The 24210-nt window shown below is 41.4% G+C and overlaps 1 protein-coding gene across 3 annotated transcripts in view; it reads right to left on the reverse strand.

The window, feature by feature from the left end:
• The window catches only part of AGL (amylo-alpha-1, 6-glucosidase, 4-alpha-glucanotransferase), a 65234-nt gene extending 58611 nt beyond the window's left edge, over positions 1–6623 (reverse strand). For 2 of the 3 annotated variants that reach the window (XM_030571801.1, XM_030571803.1), the window contains exons 1-4: positions 6529–6623; positions 6053–6202; positions 2333–2543; positions 958–1124 (exon numbers count right to left, since the gene is read on the reverse strand). In XM_030571801.1, the coding sequence (XP_030427661.1) occupies positions 958–1124; positions 2333–2543; positions 6053–6134 (460 nt within the window). In that variant the 5' untranslated portion in view covers positions 6135–6202; positions 6529–6623. Of the gene's footprint in view, positions 1–957; positions 1125–2332; positions 2544–6052; positions 6203–6300; positions 6410–6528 lie in introns of those variants that run through there. The other variant, XM_030571802.1, reaches the window with a different exon arrangement.
• Positions 6624–24210: the final 17587 nt, after the last annotated feature.

The following is a 24210-nucleotide window of genomic DNA, read 5'->3' on the forward strand; positions in this document are numbered from 1 at the left end:
CGCCCCTGACCCCTCTCCTGCTGTCCCCACCTCGCCTGCACCTCAGCTTGCTCGGCCACTGGCACAATGTTCTGGGTGGTGGGGCTGTGAGCTCCTGGGGCAGTGCAGCTGAAGAGCCCAGCCTGACCCGGTGCTTTGCGGTGGCGGAGGCGGCGGTAGCAGCAGCAGTGTGGCCCGGCTCCAGCCAGGCAGTGCAGTTGTAATCCTGCCAGCCACCAGTGCTCCAGGCAGCACAGTAAGGGGGCAGGGTGGTTGGATAGAGGGCAGGGGAGTTTGGGATGGTGGTCGGGGGGGAACAGAGGGTTGAATGGGGACAGGAGGGCAGTGATTGCAGGGAGAAGGGGTGGTTGGATAGGGCAGGGGTCCCGGGGGGGCCCATTAGGATTGAGAGGAGGGGTTGGATGGGGCGGCAAGGGTTCAGGGGCAATCAGGGGACAGGGGGGGTTGGATGGGGCAGGGGTCCGGGGGGGGGGGGGCACAGATAGGGAGGTGGGGGCCGGGCCACGACCCCCTCCCTTAACTGGCCCTCCACACAATTTTTGAAACCCGATGCGGACCTCAGGCCAAAAAAAGTTTGCCTGCCCCTGTTTTAAGGTAAGATTTAAACCACTCTTCCCATCTCAGATTTATCTCCACCTCTTGTCCACCATTCCAATCAAATTCTACAAACTTCACATCTATGTGAAACAAAAATCAAACAAACAATCTAAAAATTTAGATCACTTTTTAAAGGTGATTCCCAAATACTTGTCTTTCAAAGCAAATATTTTAATAACCAGACTAGTTTGTTCTATTATATGTTTAACACTTAATTCAGTTTCATAACTATTTTCATAAAACTTAAACTGCAAACTACAAAAAGATATATGAACTGTGTAACAGATACTGGTAAAACAAACAGTATAAATATAAACTGTATCCCTTAAAAATTACCTTTACAGAGTATATGGTTATTACCTGATTCTTTTGCAACTTTAAGACGATCTTCCCATTCTTCAAATGGTCCCAGACACTTAGCTAGGAATGTCTGGAGTGTAACACAGTCCAAATGCAATACTTGATTATCAGCTCCAACACGCAAAATAGGATCCACAACTATGTAACCTCCACCACTTTTCTCATTTCTAGAATAAATTGAGTCTATTAAACACTGGAAAAGCAAATGCCCATTGCACCAGCTATTTCTACAGAAGCCAGTCCACAATCTGGTAGTTTAAAATCATCCCATTTTAGCCACAAAACAGTTACCGATCTTTCAAACTCAGAGTAGTTTCCACCATTTCCCAATTTATGGATGCATTTAGACTCAAATGTAAATTTCGGAGGCAGAACATGAAGTACAACAAGGCCTTTTTCTGGAGAAAACATACAGATGACCTCAGTCCTACAGTTGGATCCATGTGAGTAGACCTGTAGGACTGTTTGAAGTCCTATGGATTTCAATGCAGCTTTGTGAAGATATGAGAATCAGCCTGCACAGACTGGATTGGGGTCAAAAACAGTGACTGAACCGATGAGGCACCAAGTATTCTTAACCCCTTCCCCCATTCCTCTACTCAGCAATTTTTTAATAGAATGAACATGAGTATTCTCAAAACATGATCATTTGAGGAAATACAGCTGATGGTGAAAACTTATAAACAGTCATCAAAATTTTTCCTCTGATTACTGGTCCAGGCTGAGAACCTGTAAGATTTTTATGGTCCTGATCAGCCACAAAGGTTCCAAAGCTATCAGCTCTTAAACAATGGTAATAGGCGAGGTACAATACACTACAAATTGATTGATTGCACTAGACTTGATTAAAAAAAACTGAATTCTGATTAGCATCTTACTTTCATTCTTATACTGTCTCAAGACCTCAAAAAAAAACACTGACATTCGAGATGAATGGGTTAATGTTTCATAGGTTTTGAACATGATTGCTAGCTCTGGTAGCAGCTAGAGGTCAGAACTGAGTGGAACAAAACCTAAAGCTATTTAAGGAAGACTACTTATTTTAATGTCTGATCTCTCACAACCTTCCAAGTCTATTAATTAATTATTTGTACCATTAGAATGCTGACTTTGAAACCTTGCAGGCATGGACTGCCTTTCCAAAATTCATAAACAAATAGATGATCAAATTTGTTCTGAGTACTCCCTAAAATACTGCAGCATCCAAAACCACGTCTTGCATCCTTTGTGGACAGTCTTCTGCAGAGGCCAAATGACTGCACTGATGCAGAAACTGAATTACTGTCTTACACCTCATAGTTCTAGGTCAAGACTGAGATACATGGAGTAGTGAGGGAAAGATTGCAGTTTTTCATATGTAAAAAGCTCCACTTACTCATGACTGAAATAATACTGGTATGATCCAGAAATTTGGAGATCCAGTTTACAATATTTGTCAGAATCATCTTCTCTTCCTGTTGGGTTGTGCCATGACAGTGCCCTGAACTTGCGGCGACAGAATAATTCTCCAGAAGCTGGGTAATTAGTGTACACTGTAACATGCTTGCCTTGTAATGTTGGGCCCAGTCGGAACTGCAGTTCAAAACCTCAACACAAAAGAGAATGAGTTTTAAAAAAACCTCATTTATTAAAATTAAAGATTAAATCTTTTGGTTTATTACTGCAATTCACAATATGAAGATTTTAAGTTAATAGATGGGGGACATAATTCTAAATAGGTGTATTGGGTGTAAAATTAAGAGAATGTTTTTATTTTACTGCCATTTCTCATCAACAGATAATGATGCTGTAATAATTATTTCTGCTTCTGTTACCATTCAAAACCAGCTAGAACCCTGAAATGGGAAACAAATTATCCCTCTTCAGAGCACTTTATTTCTATTTCTGCTCAAATACAATACAGTAACAAAAAATGCCTGGAAAAAGTTATTTATTGCAGTTTTGGAAGAATTGTGAGATGACAGGAGTATTACTGTCTAAACAGTCATCTCATTTTTAATACATAATATATAGAGATGGGGTACACATTTTTTATTTAAATGCCAATTAAAAACCCATATTTTACCTATTTTTGTTACGTGTAACACCCAACATTACTATAATTGACATGAAAAACAGAGTGCAGGAAAAAAGCTATTTTTCTCTAGTCTGCTTCTCGTTGAGCACTTGAAAGCATTTTCTGTCCATTCAGTTTCTCATATTTATGCGAATCTTTAACATAACAGAGAAAGAAAATAATTCTTAAATATAAAAGCACAACAGGAAAATATGACTCTCAAACCACATACATTGGCACAAGAACTTGGGAATATGTAGCACCTGAATTTACTTTTTACCTTTTTTTTTTTTTTTTTTAAATTAAACTGACAAGGTTCTAAGTTGACACTCATTCGTTAAATTTAACTGAACTGGGAAGATAGGTATTTGTGAAAAATAGAAGACCAAACTTGAAAATGAAAATATTTTAGATATGTTTACATTTCATGGAGTATCAACTGAACAAATCCAAAAACCTTTACATTTTTTGAAAATATAAATGAAGTTACAGACTGAGGCCCCACTCTTGCAATTTACAACTCCATATTTGCATGGAGCCCTAGCGACTTCCATGGGACTCTTCTTGGGTGCAACTGCTCATCCACAAATTGTAAATTGCAAGTTTGAAACCTCAATACCCTAAAATGGAAACATTTGTCCCCAATTCTATAATCTAATCCACTCGTTCACATGGAATTTCATTTAAGCCAACGGGCCTCAGTGCACATGTGTGCCTGAAAGAATCGGACTGTAGTATCACGGCCTTAAAAGCCTGGTCTGCTCACATGAGTAAAACTGGACAGATGCTTAAGCACTTGCAAGGCAACAACCATTACTGATTGAGGCTTCAATCTTGCAACTGACTACACCCACACACAGCCGTGAACCCCTGCAGGGCCACAGTGACTTCAATGGACAGTTAACTGCAGGACCAGGATCTTAGAATCCATGATTTTTTTTAAAAGTGTTTATTCATTCTTCAGTTAAAAAGCAAAAGACTCTCAGCTGTTTTGTCTTCCTGGTAAGGAAGTTCTACGTGTAGTCTAAAGAACAGACAAACCAATCATATATTAGAAAAAGAGTTTAAAATTGTGGTATAACATGTAAAAAAGTTAAACAACTGAATTACATTATCCTGATTAAATAAAAAAAGTTGCTCAACAAATGGAATTGTGCCAGCACAACCAAATATCAGAGTCCAGCTATCCAAGTACATTTAAATAGCCCATGCCAAATGAAGTTTAGCCTATCATCCACTAAACATAAAAAAAAAAAAAACACCCTCTAAGCACATAATAGTGCAAAGGCTGAACAACAGTTTCAGGATTTGGGTGCCTATCAACGAAAAACATAGCTAACTTGGTTGTAAAAATTGTACACAAAAATCACTCTTGGGGCTTGTCTACACTGGCATTTTACAGCGCTGCAACTTTCTCACTCAGGAGTGTGAAAAAACACCCCCGAGTGGTGCAAGTTTCAGTGCTGTGAAGTGCCAGTGTAGATAGTGCACCTGCGTTAGAAGCCGCACTCCCAGCACTGGTAGCTATTCCTCTTATGGGGGTGCGTTTTTTATAGCTGCAACTACACAAGCCACATTAAAGAGCTGCAGCAGCAGTGCTTTAACGTTGCTACTGAAGACGTACCCTCAGAAAGTTCAGGCAATTTCTCCTCACTATAGTCTTGACATTTCCTTATTAAATCTGCTAAAATTAGATCACGCTACAGGGTTATATACCTTAGAGCTCTTACTCCCTTATAGTAACAGTATTGATTCCAGGAATGCTTTGCCTAAATTAGCTACTCTCTCCCTCCACTAGCTATCAACTTAGGCAATTTCAAAAGTATGGCTTTCAAATCTTCAGCGGCCTCCAAACAAAGCTTACATAGCCTGAAGAAAAGTTAATAAGGAGGTCAGAACCGACTCTGCACTTTGTTCATTAATGATAAAAGTTTCTGGTAAATTCACATATTAATCATTCAGCAAATTCTGAAATCTAAATATTTAAGCACACTTCTAGTTTTATAGAAGGGTAAAAAAAACGTGCTGTTCTGAAAGTATTTTAGAAGTACGGTAAATTCATAAATCAACCATTCTTAGACAATTTTTTTAAATCTTTCTGGTGACAGTTAAAACTTTTACTGTTGCCCCTTTAAAAAAAGAAACAATATACAAGGAAGAATAAAGACCTCAGATAACATTTTGATCTTAAACAGTTCATGGGCTGAGATTGCTGACCAAGATGATACCAGTCCAAATATATCTTTCACTAACAGCTTGATGGGTATACTTAAAAATAATTACAATTATTTACTAACATGAGAAATAATTGCAAATTACAGCATTGCTGTAACGCATTTAGCACACAAACATGTCTTTTCAACTCTTACCTGTGACCCAAAAAAAGGACTGAAGACATAAATAATTCATATCCCTACAACTAAGACATGGGATTTGTACATAATATATTTAGTACTGCACAAAAAAATTTGGATTATGAAAACTTTTATAAATAGCAAAGACAGGGACCAAAGTCATGATGGATATGGGAGTGCTACAGCTACACCATCCTTCAGGTGCAGTCTTAAACTAGGTTCATATTTAATTGGAATAGTGATTTTGCTTTTTACATACAATTTGCCTTTCAGCCTGAAAGTGTTTTACAACTCACACTGACAGGGTGACCAGACAGCAGGTGAGAAAAATCGGGATGGGGGGGTAATAGGAGCCTATATAAGAAAAAGCCCAAATATCAGGATTGTCCCTATAAAATAGGGACATTAGTCACCCTCTGATCGATCCATGATTGTGGTCTCTAAAGCTATCACCACACAAACAATCAATGCCATACAAAGAGCACTACAGTACCAAAGGACAGCAACTAACCTAAACACAATACCAGTGTGTGAGAGAGATAATGGGTGAAGGAAACACTACAGCTCTCCACGATCATTTTCATTAATGAATTTCAGTGCTGGCTTACCTAAGAGCTGCCTAGAATCTCCCTTCGGTTACTAACCAGCGCTGCGCACAGCAGAGCCGCTACCTGCCAGCACTGACCTTGCTCAAGCCTGAAGAGGGTCTTCTCCTGCTTTTCCATGTCGCTGAGAAGCAAAACTCGAGTCTGGTTACTAGGGGGCATTTTCGCTGCTCGGTGACTTGGCCTCTTTCAAGGGGAGACACTCGACGTCGGAAATACCGGAGCGACCCCTACAAAAACAAAAACAAACCACCCCTCACAAGTCAACAGCCAGGAAAGCAGGAAGGAGCCGGAGCCCCAGCCCCAGCCCCAGCCGAGCTAGACTTACATCGCCCAGCCCGGAGAGCGCCCAGGGGAGAAGCGGGGAGGGAGGCCCAGTCCGGGCGCGCAGGGCCGAGCCGCAGGCAGGCAGACAGCGGCGGCCGGAGGGGCTGCTCCTGTCAGTCTCCCTGTACAATGCGCCCTCGACCCGGGGCGCGCAGGGGGCGGGGGAGTCGCCTGGCATCGCGTCCCACCCCGGGGCTATATAAATAGCTGCCAGCGCGGGGCTACTCACGGGCGGCTCCTCCGCAGCGAGCCGGCTGCGAGCACTGGGGCCTCCGCCTGCTACAGGCCGGGCGGCTCCTCAGCTCGCCGGAACGCACCGCCCAGAGCCTCCAGCCTCGCACCAACTTCATTGGTTGCGCCGCGGCCAGACCCTGACAGGGCGGGAGGTGGCGGAGCTCCCGCGAGAGGAGCGGCTGAAGGGAGGAGAGGGGGTTGCACGGGGTAGGGGATGCAGGAGCTGCTGCTGGGCAATGGGCTTTGAACTGGACGATTTTAAGTTCTGTCCAGCCAGCTATTGTGTTTATTTACACACGGGCGCTTGTGGCTGTACTATCCCCGCCCAGCAGTGCGGAGGGAGATCGAACAGGTCGACCCACGGCTCATCAGCTTCCACTCACTCCTAGAGGAGAAGTTACCCCAGCCCTAGAGTTTTCATCAGCTGTCTGTCCTAACCACCTTTTATCTTCTTCCACTGCATGTAATTCACGCTAAGGTCCCTGTACACTAAAAGCTTTCAGAGATAAGGGAAGGTCTTGTTACTGTTATTCAGTTTTTTCTAATGGATACTTTGCTACTAACTGTGCCAATGAATTTAAGAGGTTGTAGGTCTATGCATATTATACAAATGACTCACCACAGATTATGTGGCAGCTGTAATTAAAGATGTGTTTCTGGTAATATCTCCTGTTTAATACTAAAATGGACACAAATTTAAAGTTGACAATTTTTTTAAATCTGTTTCAAAAACACATGACAGTTGTCTCTTACCAAGGGCCTAATCATTCAGTGTTCTGTACATTACCAATTCTCCACAATCTCTTTCAACAACAAAAAAAGAAAACCAAAACAAAAACGGGGCAGTACACAGATAAAAATGACAGTGGAAAGCAGCTGTGGTAAATAGGCACACTGCTCCTCGCTTCCAGTGGACAAAACTATCCATAGGTTCCAATTCTTCTGCTATCTTCTACTGTAAAAAGGTGATATGTCAGCTGGTTTATATACCACCACTGAATAAGAAGATTAAAGGATCTATACTGAGTCAAAATGTAAGGAAGGAAAGAAACCTTAAATGTCTACTACATGTAGTATACATAATGTTGCCTTTGTAAACCACACAACTCTTCTGTTAAGGCACTTTCACGCTTTTCTTAATACTGTAATCTGAAATACGGTTACCTAGCCTCTTTGACCACTGCCTTAGCAGCCTAATAGTGCAACAAAATAGAACAGTTGCTACAAGCATCTCACCACTGATCTATCATTAACTGACACCACCAAAAAAGTCAAGCTTGCAGCTAGCGAAGGTCAGTCTATTTTCATTACCTAGGACTATAAAAAACACACTTCTCAATTTACAGTCACTGTCTGGTTATTGCTTTTTATGTTTGCACAGGCAGCATGTTGCTGAGTGAAATAAGTAAAAAGCTAGTGAGAATAGAAAATTGAGAATTGTTGAAAGGTTTCTTTCTTTTCTCCTACAGAGACTATACCTCACAGAGCAAACAACTGCTCTTGCAGTAATTAAAGCAGTTTGTGTGGTGTCTGAATACTTTCACCACTACAGGAAAGTAAAGGTTTGTGTGTTGGAAGTAGGGTGACCAGACAGCAAATGTGAAAAATTGGATGAGGAGATAATAGGAGCCTATACAAGACCCCAAAATCAGGACTGTCCCTATAAAATTGGGACATCTGGTCACCCTAGTTGGGAGAGAGTATAAATAATGTGAATTCTAAAAATGCGCTTAATTCCATTATTCAAATGTTTATTTTTGTAACTAAAAACTAGTATCCTATTAAGTTAAAAGGATAAATATTACTGTCTCCTAAAGTTCACCAAGATGACTCAAACATGGTGAATAAAGTTAATATTTTTTTAAAAAAGTCTTAAAGCTTTCAATTTTTAAAGATTTTATTAACAATCTATAAAACCACCATGAGAATAATTTTTCCCCATAAGCACCCCCAAAAGCACAGAAGGAAAATCATACAAGATTATAAGAGAAACATTTTGAATCCTAAAAAAGATTAGGACATAAGCAGATAACATTTCAACACATTTTTCAAATCAAAAAAATGTGAGTAATACAGCATCTGGAAAGATATACCGATGGAGAAACTACCCTGTTCATCTAGCACATGTTCACTGAATGACAGAAGGCAAAGCAGCTAGCCATTACTGGACATACAGCAAAAAAGTCTGCAAAATACCAAGCATCTTTGAAAGGTGATGACCATCCTCAAATTCCAAAATCCATTTTGCAGGATTGGCCCCATAGTCCACATCTGTAACATTTAAAATAAAATCCAAATATAAAAGTGTGGAGTTACTTAATGCAAGATTACAGCGCTTGTAATTTTACATGAATACAGAACCAGATTCTTCCCTTGGGTACACCTTTTGGCACATTAAAAGTCAACAGGAATTGCTGGGGAAATTTTTTCCAAGCCTGTATGGGGTTTAGGAGTATAACTCTTGATCTGTTTCTCTGACATCATCATGTGCATGTCTGATAGTCAGCTCAAGCTCAACGTGGCTAAAACAGTGCTCTCACCAAAAAATACCTCCCCCTCGCCAACTCCTCATGAGCATCATGACTGTCACTCAGGCCCATAACCTGGATGTCATCTTTGGCACAGACCTCTCTGCAAGTTCTCATATCCAGGTTTGTCTAAATCGTGCAGATTCTTTCTGCACTGCATCTATAAGGGAAGGGCTTGCCTATCCATCGACAGCTAAAACTCTTGTCCAGGCTCTCAGCTTGTGCCTGGATTACTGCAACATCTTTCTCTCTGGCCTTGACAAATAGAATCTTGCCCTGTTCTTACACATTCAGAATGCTGCTGCGAAGATCATTCTTCTGAGCGATTCCTTTGACCATCTCACACCCTTATTTGCATCTGCCCACTAGCTCCCTCTTCTCTGCCATATCAAACAAGCTACCTGAATTCATTTTCCACCTAGCCCCATCCTACCTATCATCACTCCTTCAGTACAAAGAGGTTGACTCATGCTTCTGATTGGCTCATGATGTAATTCTCCCTCAGAAAAAGAAATCTGATAAAGGTTCAACAAGGACAAGTACAGAGTCCTGCACTTAGGACAGAGGAATCCCATGCACTGCTACAGACTAGGGATCAGCCAAGTGGCTAGGCGGCAGTTCTGCAGAAAAGGACTTAGGGGTTACAATGGCCAAGAAGCTGGATATGAGCCACTGTGCTCTTGTTGCCAAGAAGGCTAACAGCATTTTGGGCTGTATAAGTAGGGGCATTGTCTGCAGATCAAGGGGCATGATCATTCTCCTCTATTCAGCATTGGTGAGGCCTCAACTGGAGTACTGTGTCCAGTTTTGGGCCCCACACTACAAGAAGGATGTGGAAAATTGGAAAGAGTCCAGTGGAGGGCAACAAAAATGATTAGGGGGCTGGAGCACATGATTTATGAGGTGAAGCTGAGGGAACTGGGATTATTTAGTCTGCAGAAGAGAAGAATGAGGGGGATTTGATAGCAGCTGTCAACTACCTGAAAGGGGGTTCCAAATAGGCTGGATCTAGACCTTCAGTGGTACCAGATGACAGAACAGTGGGGGAGGTTTAGGTTGGATATTAGGGAAAAGAAAAAAAACTTTCACTAGGAGAGTAGTAAAGCACTGGAATGGGTTACCTAGGGAGATGGTGGAATTTCCTTCCTTAGAGGTTTTTAAGGTCAGGCTTAAAGTCCTGGCTGAGATGATTTAGTTGGGGGAAGGGTACTACTTTGAGCAGGGGGATGGACTAGATGACCTCCTGAAGTACCTTCCAACCCTGATATTCTATGATCACCCACTTATTAAATTTTTCAAAACAAGCGTTTGTATACTCTCTCCCCTGCTGCCATTCATGTTTCGGAGGTACTCTCCATGCTGTGTAAAGCCACTTTATTGTTCTTTCAAACCCTCCCTTAAAACTTTCCCATGATGTCTACAACTGTTATGATGTTGGAGTGTTGAGACTGCACTCATGCCAACAAAGTCTTTTTCTCAACCACCTGCTAGGGGTGCATAATCTCTTCTTATATCTCCTCTTATGGAAGGAACTCTGTTTGGGTTTGTATGGTATCTAGTACAGTAGGCTCCTGATCCATGATTAGGACTCTTAGGTATTGCAATACAAATTAATAAATCCATGGGATTTTGCTCCTAAATCCCTTAGGCTAGTGGCTCTCAACCTTTCCAGATTACTGTACCCTTCTCAGAAGTCTGATTTATCTTGCATACTACACTCCTCACTTAACTACTTTCTTACATCAGATATGAAAATGCTTAAGTGTCTCAGTACTTGCTCCTGAAAATTTGCTTACTTTTTCATTTACCATATTATAAATGGTAATATGCTGTACTTATATTTCACTGTATAGTACATAAAGCGGTAAAAATAAGTCATTGTCAACGTGAAGTTTTAGTGAGTTCGCTTGTGCTTTTTATGTAGCCTGTTGTAACATTATGTACTGCCGGTTGAGAGCCACTGCCTTAGGCTATTAGCAAATCTCCTGTGCATGCTTGTATCTAAAGACTTTATTTAGCCTTAGTGTCCCAGTTAACATGAGAATTAGGCTGAAATGAAGCCCTTTTGTGGAAGTTGATGTAGACTCTAATCGCATGTAATTTAAGTCTCTTTTGATACATGCTACTAGTTAATCGGTGTTAAGACATATTCCCTTGAAACCTTTCACAATATCTACAGGATTGTCTCAACATGCTTTACCAACCGAGATAGTGTTTTTCCTGGTGTCCCTCATACCAGCTTCTTCCTCTGCCCCCCCCACCCCGATTTGTTTAAGGCCTTTCTCCCCCCCCCACCACCCCAAAATGTTGCAAAGTTTCCTTTGAGCACTTAGAATGTAGTACCTTGACTGCAATGCTAAGGGATAGTCACAGTGGAGATTAACAGTGAAAACTTTCAATGTGAAAGAAATCAAGCTTATTTAGCATACAAAATAAAGAGAAAATAAAACTTAAGCTTAATATAAATGTAAGTAGTCTAACATGGTGAAAAATTAGCTAACTAGACTGGATCTTTTAATTACAGCACATTGATGTTAACTTTTGTATAACCAAACTCCCATTGATCTCATGTACTGTGTGCATGTATGTGAGACAGAGGGTTTTATGCTATAGCAGCTTTCATCTTGTGTGCATGCATAATAAAGTTACCTGAATGAACCATGTTTTCCATGTCAGTTCTAGTCTCTTGGAGAGAGTCTCCTGTCTCATGGCTTCCTCTCAGATGAAGCCTGTGTACCCCAAGAGCACCTTTAGAATTCTTTAAGCTGTGCAATACCAGCTGTAAAAAGTCTTTCATTACCTTGTTAGAGGTTTATTGCAGACATCAATGCATGATCAATCAGATGGCCTTAAATACACGGTGACAACTGCAAGCATGTTAAACTCAGATAGGATGACCAGATAGCAAGGATTTAAAAAAAAAAAAAAAAAAAAAAAAAAAAAGACTCCCACTGACTTCTGGGGTTTTGGACCAGACTCCAAGCTCATTACCCCTAGTTAATTAATCTCTCCTCATTTACACACAGTGAACAAGTCAGAGTCCTTATGCTCCTGCATTATGCTTATCCAAGCAAATAAGCATGTCCCTCCCACATTGAGAGAGAAGAGAAGGCACTCAGGTAGATAATATTCAAGAAGAGAGGGGGAAGTTGAAACCCTGCAGCTACTCTGAGCTACATGCCAGGGAAGGGAGGCCTATGTTCTATGTTAAAGTTATCTTACCTTTACCTGGGAATCTCCATGGTTCCAGGAGGATGACAACATGCACCACTCTCCCCCCCCCCCCCCCGCCATCCTGCCTATTCCTTAGCCCAACCCAGTAGTCTGTATGCTCTGATATACAAGGCACACTTGAGTCCTTGCTTGGTGTAATTTAACATGTTCTCACCCCAGAGTGAGAAATTTTGCACATCTTACACCTGCTTAAGTTCTAGGAGGAAAAAAAGAGTGCTTTGACCAGAGTGCAGAAAGCCATATAATTTTGTCATACTATGCATTTTCAAGCAGTACTGAGTGTGATGCCCCCAATGGTGACACGAGCATGACTACCAACCTCTGGGTAAACTCTTAGAACTCTGGGCAGAATCTCCAAATTGGTTGGGAGTTCTAAACTTAAGTTCACCAACCAGCTGCACCAAGCGCAAACTCCTGAGTTGCTTTAACACATACTCCAGTCTATTTTGCCACCCAGATGAATGCATCTCTATGATAGATGATCCCTTACACCAAGATTCACAGCAATACTCAGGTTACTTCTAATCCTAAAGGGTCAGTCACTCACCCCAGGTCAATTTGTTTTAGGTCTCATACCAAAGACAAAGCTTGTAGCCAATCTTATAATAAGCAACATGAAGATTTATTAAATGGGAAAAGAAAGTTAGAGTTATTTATTAGAGTAAAGCCAGCAAACAGACATGCATAAGTTACAATTTTGTGTTGCCAAAGGTAATCTAGGCTTCTATAATTAGCAACTCTGATTGTCCTTTAAGGCTTACCTAGCCCAAGCATCTAGAGATCTCTTGCTTATGCCTAGAAACATTCCCTCTTCTCCCAAATAACCTGAGTCCAGGCAGCATAGAGATCCTTATTCCTTTTGGTTTGGGGTTTTTATCTCCCTTCCTGCCTTATGCTCTGAGCTGCACATTCAGCTGATAGGAGTCCATTTCCATGACTCCTCTCCACAGGAAGCAGAGCAGAATAATAAGTCTTTAGTCCTTTTGCTGATGGTTTCTACTTGTGAGATCCAAGTATAGCTCATGTAGTATTCATGGGTTTCCTCTTTCAGAAGGGACCATTTCTGCAGACAAGCAGCTCTCCAGACTATTGTCCCTTTCCTGTATGGCAATTCAGACAGTCCAAGGTTCAGATATTCGTGTGATATTCCACAAAAGATTAATTAATGCAGCAACTAAACAATTCTTATACTGGTCCTACCCATATCAACCCATAAATGAGCAAAATAGACACATAGCTAGAATCTGTCAGTTTCTGGTTGGGACACAAGGACTTTAGTACAAGTTGGCACCTAGCCTGCAGTAGTCACAAACATAGGTACTTTAGTAATAGATTTCTCTATTATATTTTATGTTTTCAAAAAGCACTCTGCAGGTACTGTAGGTAGAAAGACCTTTGGTTTTAAAACATGGCTTCCCCCCTGTGACAAGATTCTCTCACTGGCCAGGTTACCAGGGTTATCCCCTCTAGCCTAGATTGTTCCCTCACCAATCATTACACTCCCTACTAGCCATCCTGGAGATTAGTTCTGCCAGGTACTGTACCCTCCACAACACACCTTCTTCTCTCAGTCTGCAGTCTCTTACTCACAGAGCAGCAGCTTCCAATTCATCTCTCAGTCCTTTGGCCAGGTCACTAAGTTCCTCCATTCCAGAAGACACCACAGTCCTTCCAGACCAGCTGCCTGGCTAACATCACCAATGCCCTGTGCTATCACCCAGGGGAAGACAGAACCATCCTTTACAGTGGGTTCCTGCCCAGGATACCTATAATATATAGCCAAAGCTTGTACTATCTTAACATTTACTGCTATTTGCCTAGGTATCTTCCTACATAACTAGCTTAGCACCACTGTCCTGCCTCTTTTTGGGTTTGCTAGGCTACTCACCTACCTCATAGGAAGGAGCTATAGACTCCTCCCCTACAACCCCACCTACTAGTGGCTCCCAGGCTTTATACAGGTGCTGTCTAATTAGTGGCCTCATTGTAGTCTATATCTCTCCCCAACCTGCTGTTTAATTGGTTAATTAGGCCCATCTGGCCTAATGTACCCTCTCATGGCCAGTGAGAGGAATACACTCCATCACACTCACTCACTCACAACATTTAATATGGGATTTGCTATTTTAGGAAACAGGCATTTAATTTGCTTATTTGAAACTAGTTTAAAAAGAATTTCAGTATTTATCTAAAGTACAGTGAAACAGAAGTGGTGTCTCAAGGCCCCCTCCATAGAACAGAGTTAAGCTTGATACAGCGCCTTCATACTTGAGTTGCTTCAAATCACTTTACAAAATAATGGATTAGATTCCAGTGGTGCAGTGGCTGAAACCAAACACTGCCATCGTTATACAGTCATTGTATGTTCAGTGAAAGTTTACAAACCGCCTTTGGACAGAACCTACAATTGAGAAAGACATCACTGGCCAGGTTACCAGGGTTATCCCCTCTAGCCTATATTGTTCTAAAAGGGTCACAAAGATCTTCAGCTTCCTTCTAAACAGCCAGGTAGATTGAAACAGCCAGATAGGCACAATTCATAATGTAGGCAAGGAGTCATGGTTTGAAGGAGTTAAAAATCCATTTAGGTGAGCTATAACAACACTGCATGTATCTAGGTGAGTTATCAGATGATATGTAGAGATCTGGATCCTGGCTGTGCTGATGATATGCTAATACAAGTAAGTGCCTTTTACTCTGGGCACCTGACAATAGCTCTTTGACCTTTGAAATCTGAACCTTACATTGTTAAAAACATTTGTATCAAAGAGGGTTTTTCTAATCCCAGCTCTGCTACTGTTTGTGTGGCTTTGGGAAAGTCATGCTATGTGTTTGCTTCAGTTTCTCTATATACAATCCGGATGACAATACTTACTTCACAAGGAAGTTGGGAATTTAATTAGGTTATGGTTGTTCAGCTTTGGTCATGTAATGAACTAGTTAAATACTAAGTATAATTATAATTTTCAGCACAGTTGCTGAAGATGTATTTGTTTGAGCTTCAGCTAACAGCATCAGTTTGACTAATTTTGCTATGAACATTCTTAGGGGATGTGGTGGGATGGCAAACAGAGTTTTAAAAAGTGTGAGTTGATACCTTTTAAAATTTATCCTTGATATTCTTACTTGCACAACTTAATTTAATAAAAAAGTGTAAAAATGAAAAAAAAATTGTTTTCTCTCATTTACATATCTTACAGCACCAGTTTTCACTTACACAGTGAAATATGGTATTTTGATGTAATGTATTTTGATGTTCAGGGCCTCTCCCAGAATTTCTGCTCTTTTGGCTCCTATGCATACTTGTCAGATGTGCTGATCCTTGAGACTTTTTAAAAAGCTCTGTTTTGGAAGGAATTCTGGCATTATTTCACTACACTGAACTGTGCTTTAGTCATTTGAACTTCTTCCTCAAAAAGAAATGTTGAAAATATGCCAGTGGGTCTTGTAGCTTTACCATCACATTTCTACAAGAGCCTTCAGATCACTGAGCCAATTTATGGTCAAAACATAATGAAAGAAATGGCCAATAAACATAAAGATCCTTTAATTTCATCTGTGTAGCTCTTAATGGAATTCACAAGCTAAAATAATTGATTAGTCCTCCTGCTATTCTATCCTATAGACACATGATTGTTCACCAAAAAGTACAACGTGTGCAGGTAGGGGCAAAATCTGCCCTGATATATGACATTCTACCCTATTGAAGTCAATGAAGTTGTACAAGGTGTCAATGCAGGCAGAATTCGGACCATAGTATTTTGAACAGTCTATGTGCAGGGTTCCAAAAATGGGATATTGCATATATTGTGGTAGGACAATGGGCTGTACATTGTTAAGAATGTAACAAGCTTTAAATTATAAACTCAGTTTTGACCTCTTCCTCCTCTGTCTTCCTCAAAACAAATCCCTTGTGGTATCATGCCTTAAAAGAACTGATATTGCTAAATTTGCAGTGAGTTGGCGTGAGGTGCTTTACAGAGTTTCAGGCATTTGAAATATGGAAGATTTTTGTTACTGTGGTCTAACATTTGTTAGAACTTCATGTCCCAGGAATGGCTTGGTGTAGAAACTCTTGGTGTAATGCACTTATCTTAAATAGCTTGCCCTTATAAGTATTTTTGAGAAACTGGTCCTTGACTGTTGATTGCCAGCTGATCTTAGTTATTATGTGTTAACTCTCTTCTCAAACTTTACTGGGCATTTCAAATGCAAAGATACAACAGTGATGGTACATATGATTATAGTCTGGTCTGATAGCACCACCTATTATTAAGGTTGCCCGATACTTCACATTATAAGACCCTGTTTTCAGTTGCTCACAACTTTGCCAAACTTTAACTGTTTGGATTTAAATTTCTTATGCTGTCTGTCTGCCTCAGTCTAATTTTTTTTCCCCCAGCCAAAAGTATTCAGCTATTTCTGAGAACAAGATTGGGGGGAAAATATATTGGTTCACTCATGTTAAAGAAATCTTGAGACTTTTTTTTGAAATGCTCTAGTGCCCCATATTTTGGAGCAGGGGCTTGAAATTTGGCAGTTGGGTGGCCTTTGTGTCTGAGATGTGCCTTTTGCTATCCTTGAAACAATCCACCCAAATTTGGCCAATTTATAAGCCTTTGAAATTTTTCAGTTCACATATGCTCAAATATCAGAGGGTAGCCGTGTTAGTCTGGATCTGTAAAAGCAGCAAAGAATCCTGTGGCACCTTATAGACTAACAGACGTTTTGGAGCATGTGCACCATCAGCTCAGGATTGAACAAAGACTGTGAATGGCTTGCCAATTACAGAACCAGTTTCTCCTCTCTTGGTTTTCACACCTCAACTGCTAGAACAGGGCCTCATCCTCCCTGATTGAATTGACCTCGTTATCTCTAGCTTGCTTGCTAGCACACATATATATACCTGCCCCTGGATATTTCCATTACATGCATCTGAGGAAGTGGGTATTCACCCACGAAAGCTCATGCTCCAAAACGTCTGTTAGTCTATAAGGTGCCACAGGATTCTTTGCTGCTTTTACATATGCTCAAAGGAGACTTGGTTTTAACAGTTAAAATTGCTGTAGGTCCTATCCTCACTGAGCATGCTTGAGCCTTTTACAGCTCCTAGTGCTGACCAGACTGTGCAACCAACATATGCACAGAATGACCAAGAAATCCTGAGCCTCTCACAGCTCCTAGTGCTGACCTGACTGACATGCATCATCCTCACAGAGCACCTACTGAATCCTGGGAAGGGGTGCCAGGCGCAAGCTGAAGGCCCCTCCCCCAGCCTAAGGAGAGGAGCCACTGAACCTGGGGTTCAACTGTATGCAGGGGACAACAAATGAATAAACAGGAGCAGGCATGGAAGTCATAGGGTCATAATAAGGGATCCGGAGGGGGACACTGAGCAGAGAACCCCAGACAGCGCCCACTGCTCCTGAAAGGTGTCTAGGGAGCCAGCAGATGCTGCCCAGAGGAACTCTGCCTGTACCACATGATCATCCGCACAGAGCAACCAAGCATGCTCTCATCCCATCACAGCTCCCACATGTGACAGGACTGCGCATGTGCCTTGTCTGCAATTCTTGATCCCTGAATGGAACCCAAAACTCCTGAGTCTCACTATTCCTCTGCTGTCAGCAATTCTCTGTGAAACACGCTGTCACAGCATATGTCTCACCCCCTTCTTGTGTTGATACACCTGGAGGATGACAACCTACTATTGCTATCAGCTACTCCATCAGCTAAAGCAGCAGAGGTCTCTGCAGTGGATCTCAAGGTTCTAATCTTGCTAATAAACCATGTGAGTGTCAATATAATGCCACATGATGGAATTTCTGATTTTTTCAGTTTTCTTTTTTAAAATCATAAGAAATTACACAGAAACTATAGAAAAATAAAGAACATTATTAAGGTTAAGTCAAGCTCTGAAAAGTCAGGAAATGCTAGAATTAAGGTGCCCCCCCTCATTGTGCATATGCATTATGATACAGTCTATAATTATGTGACCATATAGGTTTTTTTCCCACAGGATCCCTGCCTCATTCAGTATACAGGATAGACCTCCTTTGGAGATTAATCAGGCTTCTGTAGTGAAGGAGGCTGTTCTGTAGAACCCTTACTTCTTTTGTTGCAGAAGTTGGAGGGTGGGTAGGGAACGAGGCAGGGGATTATAGGAAGAGAAAGGAGGGTCTTATGGTTAAGACAGTAGAAGTTGCCCTGTCTCTCTTCTGCTACAGAGTTCCTATGTGATGATGGGCAAGTCACTTAACTAAACTTTTCATAGGTTGTCACTAATTTGTGTTCATCATTTTCTGGGTGCCCAACTTGAGACCCTAGGATCTGATTTGTAGGAGTGCTGAGCACGCATAGCTGCAACTGAACTGAATGGAAATAGTGTTTGAGTATATATAAAGTGCTATATAATGCTAAGTACTCTGGAAAATCAGGTCCTTGACATCCTAAATTGGGCACCCAAAATTAGTGGTTAATTAATGTTTGTGAATAACTCAGATACCATAATGATGAGTGCCATAGGAAAGCCCATGAGGAAAATTAATAATTTTGTTTTTCGAGCAGGGTTTGAATAGTGTGCAGTAAATAAGGCATAGGGTCACACACTGGACAATGAGGATAAAATAAAATTTTGAATAGCTGCTCATTACATGAGTATTGCCCATCCTGTGCACTGAATGGAGTAGAGGTTCTGTGGAAGAAATAGCATGTGATTAATGATTGTATCATAATGCACGTACACAGGGGGCAGAATTAAGGTTATCCAGGCAACCCTAATTTTGGCATTTCCTAATTTTTAGGTGCTTGACTTTACAATATTACTAATATTATTTTAATCGATGTGTGTAATTATCTGGATAGAAATAAGTCTCTAAAGATATAGGTCTCTTTTAATCTATGTGCCAGGGTCCATAATGTCTATGCTAATACTTTGCAACAGTGAAAGCTTTACAGAATATGTAGATTATGTATGGATCATGTAACACAGTTGGACTATGAGTGGAAAATTATCTTCTGTGTATATATGTTTGAATATACTGTATACAATCTCTCACTACATCTAGCAGACTTGGCAGAGGTAATACTGAGGAGAGAAGTTAAGATATAAAACTTGTTAAGCAATCTGTGAACATCTTGTTAAGAAGCTATTGTGTATGTTCCTTAGCTGTTGTCTTTCAATACTTGTGATTCAAAAAGAAAATACATCTCTACCCAGGGGCAGCTCTAGGCATTTCGCTGCCCCAAGCACGGCAGGCAGGCTGCGTTCGGCGGCTTGCCTGCGGAGGGTCCGCTGGTCCCACAGCTTTGGCGGACCTCCCGCAGCCGTGCCTGCGGGAGGTCCAGAAGCCGCGGGACCAGTGGATCCTTCACAGGCACGCCTGCGAGAGGTCCACCGAAGCCGCGGAACCAGCGGACCTCCCGCAGGCAAGCCACCGAAGGCACCCTGCCTGCCGCCCCCGCTGCAACCGGCAGAGTGCCCCCCGTGGCTTGCCGCCCCAAGCATGCGCTTGGCATGCTGGGGCCTGGAGCCACTCCTGCCTCTACCCTGATATAACGCTGACCTCGGGAGCCAAAAAATCTTACCACATTATAGGTAAAACTGCATTATATCGAACTTGCTTTGATCCGCCGGAGTGCACAGCCCCTCCCCACCCCCCGAGCTCTGCTTTACTGCATTATATCCGAATTCGTGTTATATTGGATTGTGTTATGTCCGGGTAGAGGTGTATGTTCATATTCAGCCATTATGAAGTGGAGAAGCTTATCCTGTTTTCCTAGTGTCTGATGCCATCATGTGGCCATTTAATGTACAGCATGATTTGTTTGTGTCTTTTCCATAACCGCTTCATAAATAAACTTACATGTACATAATTCAATTAAACAAGAAATTCAATTAAAAGAAAAAGTAAAAGAGAGGGAGTAAAGAAGTGATTAATATTAAGAAAAAAGTGCAAATGAAAAGGAAAGAAGATAAGTGATATGATGATTTTAGAGACAAGGGGAATAGGTTTAACTAGCTTGGAGGGTACAGGGAATAGCAAGTGATCAATACATTCTACATCTTTTTGAAATGGTCCCATGAAAAATAATATCAGTCAAGATCATCATTTCAAAACAGCGTAATTTTCTCCATAATTAATGCTGCAATATCTTGTATCCGTTAATTTGGGCAAAGAGAATCAGGATTCTTTCAATGACTCAAAAGATTTTTTTCAAAAGAGCTAAGGCTGTTAAGGCTGGTTTTCTTATGTAGGTTGGTCTGGGTGAATCACAACTAAACTCAAACATATGTTTTACTGAGAGTGTGACAAAAAAATTAAAGCTAAGATAATTAGGCCTATTAGGAAACTTCAGACCAAAGTGTAGAAGCTTTGTCACCGAACTATAGTATGCATGATAGTGACATGGATGGAGAGGCAGACATGTAAAGTGCGTCCATGTGTAGATCAAGTCCAGGTCTGTAGCCAGCCAGGCATAAATGTGCAGAGAGTAGAGAATGTTGTAAGGAGCTACGGAAGGCACCGTCTCTCATGTGGTACTGGTATTAGTGGTAATAGATACCCCTATACATACACTAAAGACATGAGAGGAGTTTGCTAGAATAAGGTTAAGGAATTTGTAACCTATTTTTCCCTTTATTCACGGACCTTTATTCCCTTTATTCACGGTATTTACATTACCAATTTATGGTCTAAGCAATATAAAATATAATAACCTGAGAACAAGGTGTTTACTGGGGGATTCTCATCTTCAGCTCCTAGGGCACTACCGTAATACAAATAATAAATGCATAATAATAATGGAGATAAGTTCCATTGAAATCATCCAGAATATCTCAAACTTATTTGGTATATATTTCCATGCATATGAACACATGTCCCTTCAATTAGAACATTCTGTCATAAATCAAAATGACTGGAGATGGCTTCTGAGAAAATTTCTTGTAGATACACCAGGGAGATCTAATATAGTTGTTAGATCCTAATTAAATGCTAACCAAATAAGATCAGCCTTTCTTTTTTTCCAGCATTGCTCAATGATGTGGCATAAGTATCCAGATGAAAATAGGGAATGTGCTTTCACGGGCAGCAATGCCAGTGTAGTGGAATTACAAGTAAGCTAAATCTCTACTTTCACTTTTGTCCATGCCTCTGGTCATTTTGTGTTTATATAAACTGGCTGTATGTGTATTGAGCAAGTGCAGGACTGAAACACCAGTGTGGTTGTATAAACACTCTAATAGTTAGGAGACAACCTGATTGCCAGGAGCCCCAGAGTATTGGGATGACCACTCCTTTTACAAACTAGACACTATCAAATTAGGCCTAAATAAAGACTGTGAGTGGATGGGTCACTACCAAAACTAATTCCCCCTGCTGATACTCACACATTCTTGTCAATTCTTTGAAATGGGCAACCTTGATTACACTGGCCTCATTAGCACTACAAAAGTGATTTTTCCTCCCTTGGTTTTCACCTTTTCTTGTCAACTGTTGAGAGTAGCCCACTTCCACCTGACTTGAACTGGCTCGTTAGCACTGACCCTCCACTTGGTAAGACAACTCCCATCTTTTCATATGGTGTGTATTTATACCTTCCTACTGTATTTTCCACTCCATGCATCTGATGAAGTGGGGTTTTAGCCCACAAAAGCTTATGCCCAAATAAATGTGTTAGTCTCTAAGGTGCCACAAGGACTCCTCTTTGTTTTTGCTGATACATACTAAGATGGCTACCACTAGATGGCACTCAGCCACTAGATGGCACTGTATACAATACTTTATTTAAATAAACCTCAGCTATACTTGGCAGAGCATTAAAGGATCTTATGACGAACATATCTGGGGTCTATACCATATCTGGTACAGAAAAGCATGACAGTCACCACTTGATGTTAGGATCATCTAATAGTCAATCTTGTAATAAACAGATAAAGTTCCTTAGAGTCTCACTTCACACCTGGGATAACTGCCATCTCCATTAGATTATACTTGCTACATAGAGTCCAGACTAGTCTGATAAAATGGGGTGTATAACCACCCAACTCATAACATATCTGAAAGACACAAATGGCACAAATGAAATTAGAATATCTTGAGTTTTTATAGTGCTTACATTTGGTGTCCAAGTCACCCAGGCCTGGCTCACCTAAATCAACATTATTTTTAGAGTACCATTGGTAGCCTTTAATTCCTGCAGTGAATTATTTGAAGCAAGTTCTGTTCTATATCTTACCTCTGACTATATGATCCAGTTAGCTGGGGAAAGTGAAGCAATGATCTGAGCTACAACAGGCCATTCTGGTTTGTTATTTTGACCAGTAAAGCTGCAGGCTCAGGAGATACCTTTTAATCAAGAGTGGTTAAATCCTGCATATCAGTGGCTCTCAAATGTTTTTACTGGTGACCCCTTTCACATAGCAAGTCTCTGAGTGTGATCCTCCTTCTAAATTAAAAACACTTTGTTATATATTTAACACCATTATAAATGCTGGAGGCAAAGTGAGGTTTGGGATGGAGACTGACAACTCGTGACCCCCCATGGAATAACCTTGTGACCCCCTGAGGGGTTCTGACCCCTAGTTTGAGAACCCCTGTGGTATATGGCTTAGCCATTCCATTGTTTCATCACAGGACCACAGAAATAGCCTATTGTATAAAGATCCCTGTCCCTCTTTGTCTAGGTCTTCACTGCATGCTAACCATGGGTAAACTAACCCCTACCATGAGACCACTATGTCAATAACAGCACACTGCCGTCATGTTTGGCATTTGCACTGGCCTTGCATCTGGCTGTGACAAGCAATACAGCTTTCTAGATGTGTATCCTGTGATTCACAAGTGCAACTACGCACTGTATCGCTCGATGCTCATCGTTGAAGACTGTTGTGGGTCATCTTGTCTGCCCACTCTGGGGACTGTGGGAGGAAATGAGTTAGGCCCAGGAAATTCATTTCCTGACAGGACCCACTTTGGCAGTGTGATGCATCATTATGTGCCGAAGGTATGGAGCCCACTCACCCTAATAATTGGGACTAACAGCTGCTGCTTTTCAGGGAGACAGTGTTTATTTGGCATGCCTCTGCAGACACTGCTTCCAAGAGATGGTGGCAAGTGTTTCAAAGGTGGCGTTTAGCCTGCAGAAGATGGAGGCAGTGGCTTACAGTTACAAGCAGAATCACAACAACAGACTGGGATCATGTGGACATGGATACATGGAATGAACTGATGCTATTTTGCACCAAGATTCTGATATCATCCCTGGCCGGGTGGGCGCACAGTGATATATGGGCTTCTTACAAGGCATTCTGGAAATGAGTGAAACTAAAGGAACTGCAGGCAGGCAAGCAGTGTAGGATCAAGGATGCTGAGCAGAGGCATATGAAAGTAGACTACTTCCAGTCAGAGGTCAAAGCACAGGTAGATTTCAAGATAATACACAGGAATAGTTGCCCAGGCACTTGTTGAAGGGAGTGGAAGACCATCATCTATCAATTGCCGTGACTGGCTGTGACGGTACATTTTCACTGCAATCTCCCGAGTTAGAAATACACAGGATATGCTATCTCAGTGTCTGCGTTAGGGTTGCTTTCCCATATGGCACAGATAGAGGCATGTGGATGTATGAATGAATAATATGTTCTGGGGAAAACCCATTGTTGAACATGAATTAAGTCTGCAGTCAAAGAAGGCTTTTAAGTTTCTGATCACTATAGATCAGTGGTGAGCAACCTGTGGCCCATCAGGGAAATCTGCTGGCAGGCTGCCAGACAGTTCGTTTACACTTGCACGTCCGCCCACAGCTCCCAGTGGCTGCGGTTTGCTGTTTCCGGCAAAAGGGAGCTGCTGGAAGTGGCAGCCAGCACATCCCTGCGGCCTGTACCACAAATGTAAACTGCAGGCGGCCATGCA

The sequence above is a fragment of the Gopherus evgoodei genome, chromosome 8 (genome assembly GCF_007399415.2).
Source record: "Gopherus evgoodei ecotype Sinaloan lineage chromosome 8, rGopEvg1_v1.p, whole genome shotgun sequence".
Classification (NCBI taxonomy): Eukaryota; Metazoa; Chordata; order Testudines; family Testudinidae; genus Gopherus; species Gopherus evgoodei.